The sequence below is a fragment of the Symphodus melops genome, assembly GCF_947650265.1.
Source record: "Symphodus melops genome assembly, chromosome: 17".
Taxonomy (NCBI): Eukaryota; Metazoa; Chordata; class Actinopteri; order Labriformes; family Labridae; genus Symphodus; species Symphodus melops.
In genome coordinates, this window is record NC_136707.1 from 21338300 (window position 1) to 21348644 (window position 10345).

The 10345-nt window shown below is 44.1% G+C and overlaps 1 protein-coding gene across 1 annotated transcript in view; it reads right to left on the minus strand.

Annotated features, from left to right (window-relative positions):
* Nucleotides 1-9785, minus strand: part of fam20ca (FAM20C golgi associated secretory pathway kinase a) — a 32762-nt gene extending 22977 nt beyond the window's left edge. The window contains exons 1-3 of the mRNA XM_079365964.1: nt 8441-9785; nt 7772-7956; nt 3980-4058 (exon numbers count right to left, since the gene is read on the minus strand). Of these exons, the coding sequence (XP_079222090.1) occupies nt 3980-4058; nt 7772-7956; nt 8441-8991 (815 nt within the window). The 5' untranslated portion in view covers nt 8992-9785. The remainder of the gene's footprint in view (nt 1-3979; nt 4059-7771; nt 7957-8440) is intronic.
* Between the last annotated feature and the right edge of the window lie 560 nt (nt 9786-10345).

Here is a 10345-nt window from a genome sequence, read left to right on the forward strand (position 1 = left end):
GATCAAGATGGATCTGCTGATGCTTCGTGTGATCGAGCTTTTGTTTCTGTAATCTGATACCTTTCTGCTGTCATTGGATTTCTGTTCATGACTCCATCTGCTTGTGTAAAAAGACGTGAGAGACAACTCAATCTGTGAAGCAGCTTTTGTTGTCATGTGGTCCACAGATGCTTGTTATCTAGTCACGAGTCTACAGGACTGTGATCTCAGCGTATGGATTGAAAATCTCTGCGGTTGAAGAAGATTAAAAGGCAGTTCCTGTAAAGAGGAAATATTTGCAGTCAGCAGGTAAGCTCCACAAAGATGTTCAATCCATCCTGCACTTTACATGCATGCATGGAAATCAATAATAAAATCATCAATCTTTCATGATCAGAGCAATAACTAGAGCAGGGAGAGGCTGTCTCTGGGGGATATTAGCTGTTTTCATTCCTGATAGGATTCCCATCTGCAGACATGATCCATGGGGAATGTCATTCATAACCAAACTGTGATGCATTAGATATGATGAGGCCCTACGATGGATTTGTGTTCATGAAACAGGCTGTGGATGATATAAAAACCCAGCAGCCTCTTGGGGTTTGCAGCTATGGCGCTTCATAGCCAGCGCCACTGGCTTGACTAGCGCTAAGGGCCCATGCTTGTCAAAAGTGGTCGGGTTCATGAAGAGGAGGATGCATCCTGATTCCCAACGGTGCTTATGGACGGGCATGTGCGCCCTATATACAGTATATGCCCTCGCACATATCTTCACATGTTAAGCACCCTGCGTGATGATCCAACAGCTCTCGGCACAGCTGCGGCATGTACACAAAAAACAGGGACGATCAAAGTCATTTCTGGCATTCATGCAGTTCACAAACCATTCTGAGCTGCGAAACTATCAACAGAATCAAAGAGAAGGGGACGCAAACATGCCTGTCAGACAGAGTGATGGAGAAATTAATTCTTTCATTGCATATCTGAGGCTTACACCTCCTTCTGCAATCCCCCAACCATCCATCTGACAAATCCAATTAGCATGACATGAACATTCTGTGTACACACTGTAAACCGGGATCTTGGCAGGGGATGGGTAGGATGGGCATCGGGGACTGCAGCCAGACAGACACGAAGGCCTGGCGTGGAGGGTCTCAGCTCGGCATGAAACTTGGCTCCAGCTGGAAAAGCAGGTTCTTTGACAGGTTGGCAATGAAAACCGCTCCTCGAACCCTCTCGTCTCTTCCTGCTTCTGATCCATCTTCCAACACCAGGATGCGCTCTTTCCACATGCTTTCCCTTCTTTCACTAATAATCCATCTGAGGTAGCCATCTTTACTGAGAATTGTATATTGTGTTTTTGAGCTTGTTTTGAAAAGGGAGGATTTTTATGATAACTAGCCAAGGTGTTATAATAACTGCACCTGTAGTTTTGCACAAGTTGACCTCTGTAAATAACTCAAATACCCCAAACTGAGGAACCTCATTGCTGTACATGTTTGACTGATAAGATACCAGCAGCTAAAATAACCGCACTGTGCAGCACTCACTATCATGCAGGCTAGCAGACTTTGGCTCAGCTCATCCTTCCACACACTCATAAGAAATTGCAAAAAAACGAAAAAACAAATTTGCATGGATGTAAAAAAGCAGCAGCTACAGCTGTTGTTGCATCTGCCTCTGTGGCAATATACACAACCTTCATAGTGTGTGCAATCAGCCTGCCTATTTATCCGCTAATGGTTTTACAATTATTAGTGCATTATATCGATATCTAAACTACATCTCCACACGATCCTGCACAGTCATGCTCCACACGTGGCCTGTTGGCACCTGGTCCCTAATGGTACTTTGTATCCACACATATCTAAACTTTTGGCAGAAGAATAAAATCTCAACATAAAACATTTAAAGGAGATGATGTTTTGTGGAAACTGTAGTGACCTGAAACACTTAACACCAAATTACAGTGTGAAAAAACAAGTGAGCGTCTTCTACCCACATGAAATCACAGAACACACTCATAAAGTTAGCCTGACAGCTAAACCGAAGTCTCAAACTTTTTTTCCCCAGCGAAAAACCTGGAGTGGAGTTGTCTGGCGAGCTGTCAGCGCGTGCAGTCTCCTGGCTCATGCCACTTTACAGATTTGCATTCAGCTCAAAGAAGGCCTGTAACATCAAAGCGTCTTTGAAGCTCCACTTGATGCTGCACGATGGAACAGGTGAAGAAAAAAAACTGCTCAACATGGCAACACTCTGAACTACTCTACCCAGAATGCATCACAGTTCCCAAAATAAAAGTGGGACACATCCTCGCCATGACAAAAATAAAAAGTCGAACAAAGGTTACCTTCTTACAGTATTTCTCACAGAAAACTGATATTTGTGTCTTTCACTCTGAAGACTTGCAAAAAAAACACTGGAGACAGATGACTGTGACATTCAAAGCAGCGACTTTGAATAAAATATGACAGGCTAAATAAAGAGCTGCTGGAATCTGTAGCATATAATTCAGAAACTGACGTGTAATTACTGTCACAACGCTTTCTGACAGCTACTGAGAAACACTGCTTTGCTTAGATCTCTCTAAGAACTCAGCGTGTTCCCTGTTGAACATCCAGTCAGTGAGATCTCATTTTAGTTTAAAATAAAAATCACAGCATCAAGATCTGAATCATTTACCATGAAGATTCTTCCACCTCCAAACCTGAGACTTCAATTATTCAATTTCTTATATGTATTTCAAAAGATTTGTCCAGACAAATGATCTTTTTCTCAGCTATAAGTTGCATGACATTCTGAAAAATACTGTCATACCATGCATGTGCACATATTGTCTGATTGGCCATGCTGCCTAGATATATATCACACAGACCAGGCGACCATTGTCCTCTCTGTTGTCAGATATGAATGTGGCATTGAAGCCTGAAGGCTGCACTGTTGACCTGAAATGTTTGCTTGTATGAAAGCTACTATTAACACACATTGCTGTTGTTTGGATCATATTCTCACAAGGCCAGCTTTGGAAACAAAGCCTCATACTGGGATATCTAAAGTCAGTGTTTGCTGTGATGAAACACAGAGTAAGAACATGGACATATGACATGCAGTATATGGTTTAAGGTCATTCTCGTTACAGTAAAGAGGTATGAACACCAATCTCGAACAATCAGCTCTTACACAAGGCCTGAACTCATTTGAATTGCTCTTCTGTGACTTTGGCTCGTATGGTAGTGGGCTAGCTTTAGTTGAGCTCATCACAAACGATCACTTGTGCAGGTTGTCAAGATGTCACACTTCGAGCTTTATGAGCGTGTAAAGGCAAACATACCCAACACCTTCTCTATCTGTCTCATCCTCATCTCCCCTCCGTCTCCATCTCTCTTTCTCCTCCACGGACTCTGACACTCTCTGCAGATTCTTTCATGTAGAAAACCATTCTACATTTCACAGCAATCAAACCAGGCTCCTGAGCAATTACTTCTGATCACAGCCCAGTTGGCCTGGACACTGTTTATCCGTGTCGGCAAGAGAATTCATCGGGCAAAACTCGGCTCAGCTGAAAGGGAGGGCTTTTCTTTTTCATGGGCAACGCGCCTTTGCCAACACATATGCATCCCCGAAGACGTCTTCAAGACGGCTCAATGCTCATTTTAATTAACACATAAGCCTGTTGATGTTAATTAAAAAAGCAGACAGAAAAAGATCACACAGAGAGGAGAGCTGTACATCTGATACATGCAGCAGCAGTACTTGGCACTTATTCAGCTGAGATTTTCTGAAGCAGTTTTGAAACATGCATTCCAAGTGGGCGCATCAAACCGAGTGTAACAAACTGATTTTTGATGTTGGTTTTTTTCAGGGGGGGAAATTTTATTTTCGCAAAAATCTTAGGAATAAGTCTAACAAGGGAGCTCAAACAACGATAAAAGAAATACTCTGATGTTGTAGTGTGGGCCGTATGGAAATGTATCAGGCAGTCAATTGCAGTGTCACTTACTTCATGGGCTTGAACAGCGCTTGTCCATAGTTCTGGAAAGTCATGATCAACTTCAGCTGGGTGCCTCCTGATTTCATGGCTGGAAGGAAAACAATCAAGATGTTAGATCACCATTTGAAGCATCATCAAACACACACTCGCAGACATAAACGCACAAAAATGCAATCCCACAGATGCTCAGCTGTTTTATTATTTGCCAATTTGGAGGAATGCAGTTTTGCACGAGTGCATCACAGAGATATTACATCTATTGACCAATCTGCCAGACACGGTGGCAGTACAGAGGTGGGTGTGGCTGAGAGCAAGATGTGGCACGAAAAGTATTCGCTAAAAATAACAGCTAGCTGTGGGGTTTGACGGAGAATGGGACACGAAAATTGATGACTTGTCCAAGTGTAACAAGCAATCTGCAAGGGTGTAGCTCTCACAACGTGCATGTGACTTAAAAACCAAACGTGCTTTTTTTTACAGAGACAAAAACAGAGTCCACTGAAACACTATTCAGCAGTGTATCATTAAATTGCAATTCCTCTCTTTTTTTATATGAACTGACCCAAACCGTCATCCATGTGTGCAGAACATGTGCTCTTGTTGCACAACAGATCTGATTCTGAGCAGATGTTTTTTCTGTAAGCCTTCACGACTTGTACACATTTTCAGTGATTGCTTGTGCACTTGTGACTCTCCACAACCACTTCCCTTCTCACACACACTCACAATCTGACCTCCTGCGCCCTGGGAGAGGAGCCAGGGGCACATGTCTCTGTCTATCCGTCATGTCCACGGTGTCTCCCAGGGGCTGATGGACTCACTGTGGGCTCCCTGCCTGCCTCTGAATCAAACAAAGGGACCGCCAGGCCTGTCTAAATGCCTTGTATTTCTGTCATAATGGACAGGCTTTGGGGGGATTTGCCCATTTATTACAACGCATTAACTTGAGCATATTACACAACACGGCGCTTCTGCCTAACCCCAATATCAACATAAGCCCCCTGTAGTGGACCCACTTACTGACTGCTTGCTGGATGAGGAGCTGGCTGCACTTTCCCCCCCCCTGCACGGAGCTGTCTTTTGTGTTTACTGACTGTCACACTGTATCTCTCCTCTTTCTTGTTTGTACATGACATCCTCTTATTCACATTATCTCGGCTTTGCTCTGTCTGTCTCATTTTGTCTTACTCACTGCTGGCAAGCCTCCACATTTACAGTGACTCATTTTCAAAACCTTTCGTATTTTACTTACGTTGATGCTAAAAATCTAACCTAATAACCTCACTTCAGTGCATTTTGTTTACCACAGAAGAAGGATACTGAGAGGAAAAATACACTGCGAGCATTACATGAAGCAGATTTGCTGCTGCCAGGTCAAGTGGATGGTGCCCCTGGAGTAATCTTTAAACTTGGTACAGCTACGCAACACGCCTAAAACCTCTGTGAGATTGCAATTGACTGGACTAATGTTTTAATGCTGGGAAGTTGAACCCATAAGCCACAAGCTGCAATCCTGGAGGGACTGACCTCAATACTCTGATGGACGATTTTAAAATTTATTTTTTAATTGAAATACTACAAAAGGTAATCCCCTGCTGAAAAAATATAAAAGCCAGAGAAGCTCAGCTGATTGTTTCCCAGGATTGTTGCTACGCTGACATGCAATCCCACAACTTGAACCTCAGTAGACTTCAACAAGATATTGGTTTCGTTCTCCTTAACGCCATCTGTCTCAGCACGTGTGTGGATGTTTGTTTCTCTGCTGATCTGGCAATTTATCTCTTGGTATTTCTTTTTTGTCCAAGCATGCACAATGAATCGATTCCTGTGTCAGCTTTTTTCTAAACCTTCATGTTCTCCGCTCTCCCTTAAAGCTCCGCACTGCGCCCCGCACCACCATCAGTCTCCCCTCCCATCCCCTGCTGGGATGATAAATCCACCCTGCTCTCACCTGTGCCACTGCACCGTACTGTGCGTGTGATTTATGAGTCCTGCTGGGGACTGAACAAAAGGCCACATGCAGCCTGCTCCGACAGAGAGAGACAAACAGAGACGAGGGGAGGACTCGGGTGCAAAAAACGCTGAACAGGGAAACTTTCTAATGCTGTTTTTTTTTTTTTTTTCAGTGAGACAGCTAAGTGGTAAGTATGTGCAACAATTACAGGGCTCAAAAGCTTTAATGCATGCTTCCAGAGCCACAACAACACACCCACACTGCAGTGGGGGGTTCTTTTCACCAACACACGGTGTTTTATAGGTGTGTCTGTGCACAGATTGCTGCTTTATATCGTATAAACACGAGGGACAAAAACACACAGAAACTACGGCGGTGTAGTGAAGGGGAGTGAATGATTGTGAGCTGCCTGTGAGAGATGGAGGGCCTAATAACAATGACACATTAGAGACAGCGTCAATAAGAAGCACAATGAGCCTTTTTTGAACACAACAAAGGCAGAGATACTTCATGCATCAGTGGAGGAGATGTCGGTATTGAAATCCAGTTTACGAAGCCACACATGATCTTTCATGTTCATATTCCTCTCACTTGACAACAATGGTATCTGAATAATACGATGGTTAAAAAGTACAATGAAGTCATACACTCGAGGAGTATTATGTCCAATAAACAGAGTATAGAAATAAAACACAGCCTATGTTTTACAGACTTCAGAGTGGAGTGATATATCATGCAGAAATGATTTTACATAGAACCTTTGCACTTTGTCAAATTTAGAGCAATACTTCCAAAAGCTGCAGCTCCACTGTGATGTAATGATGCTCAAGTTCCTTTTTCTATTGTACAGAACTTGTTCCTGTTCGTCATCAGTATGTGAGAGATAGTAGTGGGTGTTTAGAGTTTAAAGCAACAACAATTTGAGGTTGCGCGTGTGCATGCTCTTACCGGAAGGTTGAACTTGTTACGAATGAAGAGTGCACACTAGAATATCATTTAAGGGTTGTTTGTTAATCAAATTAAAGTCATTAAGAAGACATAACATGTGTCCTAATAAAGGTTTCTCCTGAGACCCTCAAGCTCTCTCATTGGCTAAAACAGCCTTGTGATTTGATAAACACAGATTGTTTAAATCTTTATGAAGCGCCCGAGAGAAACGCCTGCTGAACATGGATTTCTAAAGCTGCACACATAAGCAGAAGTGCAGAAGTGTGTCATTATGACCTCCTTCTTGCATACAGTCATAGGTACCAACATACGGTGATTCACTTTTCTCTCAGACAAGCTGGGTGCACAAATCTCACTGCAGGTGCTGCCACTTCCTGAAGGCTGAAGATGCTCATGAGACCTTCTGTCTAGGTTGGTTTGGCTCTATTCCCCACATGACATTATAAAGTGAGAAAAAAAACTCTTTCTTTTTTCCCCCTCTCAACACTGTTCTTTGTTACCTGATGCATGTAGGGCTACATATTGGGCAAATAACTGTGCAGCATTGTCTTTGATCTGAAGGATTTTTAGCTGCTTTTATCTTTAAAAACTGTGATGCAGTATTATTCTTTAATGTACATTCATTTTAATTGAATTTTATAGAAGCAGAAAAGCATCTAAAGTCCCATTACAACAAGATCAGAGGAACATAAATAACTTTTATGAAAACGTGTTTAAGTATGGTATTCTGTCAGATAGGTTTGCAAGCCAGTTCTATAAATTAAAACTATCAGAAAATTAATATTTCATGAAACAACCTCTCTTTTAGAGGCAATGTTTGCAAAAGTGACCAGAACTGGTCCTTTAATTTAAACAACAACCTACCACACAATACAACACACACACACGCACACACTTACCCACGCTGGTGATCCTCTGTGTGACCAGGTCCTTCAGTAAGGCGTCCAGGGCGGGACTGTGTCTGGAGTACAGCTCGTAGCGGTTGATGCCGATGTGGAAGCGTAACCAGTTGGGGTAAGACTCTGCTGTCACCTCTCCCGTAGGAGAAAACTCATCCTCCTCTTCGTTCCCCTCTTCATTGTGCCTGAAACATGAGGGACAGAAGAGAGCAGGTTTGGCACAAAGTTTTGTTGCAAGCAGCTTCTGGTTCTGATCATTTTCCTTTCATCAACTGATTATTACATAAGTTACAGTCCCCTAATGAATGAATACAAGCAACAAGACGGATATGACTATTATGGGGTTAAAATGCATTTTCTCAGTGCTTATAAAGGTGAGGTGGCTCTACTACAGGAGAGATGAGCAGATGCAGCAGAAGCCGGATGTGGCATGAAGGTGGAGGTAGAGAAGAGATGGAAAATCAATTTTAAAAGGAAAGAAATAAAGTTAGACAGACAGAGGGACAGACAAGATGTACACCTATCAGATTCAATTCAAGTCGAGTAAGAAGCCTCTAACACTCAATGTTCATTCTTCCCGTGTGGAAAATCTTTAAGAATTGGTCCCTCAATAACATCCCGTCAACAGATGAGTTTTAAATTGTCCCACTTGTAACCCTTTGAGCTTACCATCCTTGGTTCCCTGTCGCTCTGGGATAAAACCTGATGTCAGTGTTGACGTTAAACAAAGTGTCGACGTCCGTTAGAGAGGGAATGTCGACCTTGTATAAAGGCTGCTCAAACAGAACAGAGAGTCTGGAGACACCTTGGGCTGGGAAGGTCCGACCCCCGCTCGCGTCTGCGATGAGCGGCTTGTGCTCCCCCGCCGACGGTCCCGCACGCCGGAGAGACTCCGCTCTGTCCCCGGCTGCCGTGTTCTTTTCCAGGGAATGCGATGTGAGGTTGGAGCTGGGCTCGTTGCTGAAATCCTGCAGGAGCCTCAGCGTGTGCTTGTTAGGCCAGCCCGCTTCAGCCGCCGACCTGGCGCGCTGCTTCCCCCAGCCCTGCGCCTCCCCGCCCGGGTGGTGAGCGCACTGACAGCCGCTGTCACTGCTCTCCGCTCCCACCGCACGCTTCTCCAGCTTCGGTAACAAGTCTATCATGATGTGCATGGTGCACGCCACCAGAAACACCATGAGTATCAACACTCGGAATTTACGAAACAATATCATCTTTATCATCTCCTGTTTTTCTTGATACAGCTTTAAGCGCAGCGCACCTCACGCCACCGACATTGATGTCCAGCAGTGTTACACGATGACAAAGCAGTGATGTTTGTTTGAAGATTTACTGTGATCATAGCGCACAATATTCGTGTCAATCTGTTAAAAACTCCACCATGTTCTCAGTCTGTATTTGCTCGCTAGAATAGTCCCAGTTCTTCACTCCCAGGCAGGTGGACGAACTGAGACATTGTGGACACTTCACTGGCAGCGGATCAAGCAGCGCTCGTCATTCATTCATTGCCTTGCTGAATAGGATACAGTGTCAGGAGGACGGAGCACTAATCGTTAACAGGGAGGAGGAGGGGGGGGGATCCGGGGAAAAAAAAGCGCTGAAATTCTTCTTCAAAATCTGCTCAAACACGCAGATTGAGCAAGAGAAGGGATCGCAGTCCACAAACAACACAACCCCTCGTTGTGTTTAAAATGAAAAAGAAAGTAAAAAAAAAATCCACAAGCAGAACAGGCGATCCGCGGAGATGCTCGGATGCTGTCCGTCCCGCTTCGACTCTCGTTCAAGTCAAACGAGAGAGTGGCCGGCAGGTGCAGGGATGGTCGTCATTTGTTCCCACCCTCACGCTGCCTTGTCTCCCGTCCAAGTGTTCATCCAGGGTGTGTGTGTGTGTGTTAAATATTATGATGGAAGCCCGCTGAGCCCAGCCTCGGTGGCGTCATGAGGAAGAGATTGGCTGCGTCTGCACATACAAGCATCACTAGTGACATGAAAGACGAGCTATACAGGGAGGACTGAAACCCTGCGAGGCTGCAGCCTACAGATGTGCAGCTAGAGGGCGTCTGTGCAGCCTCAAACGCCGCGCTGGCTGTGAGCAAACCATGAAGGACAATGTTAGTGGTTTTTCAAATAAGCTGATGGGTCCATGGACAAAACAATAGAATAACTGCAGCTCTTTGCGATTTTAAGAATATACCAGATATTCCACCTGTGTCAGAACAGACACTATCAGGGGGGACCAGCAGCTCTCTGATTGAACTCTTATTTATCTCATTAGAAATAATAGAGAGCTGGCACTCTCACTGCACATGCTAAGTTAGATGTTCCACTCAGAGGGAAGACAGAATTGAACGACTGTTTCTTTATTTACAAAAAAAAAGCTGGCATGTTTTATCATAATCTACAAACAGAACCTATTTAAAGTGGAGGTATATTTGTTTTCTGTATTTTATGGCTGCCACACTTCCCCTGCATCAGTTTGTCGGATCCACTTTGCATGTCTTCAGAATGCGATATGAGCTGCAGCATTGACGTGACAGCTCGAGGCAATAACCTCCACCAGTGTCGCCATGTCTGTGG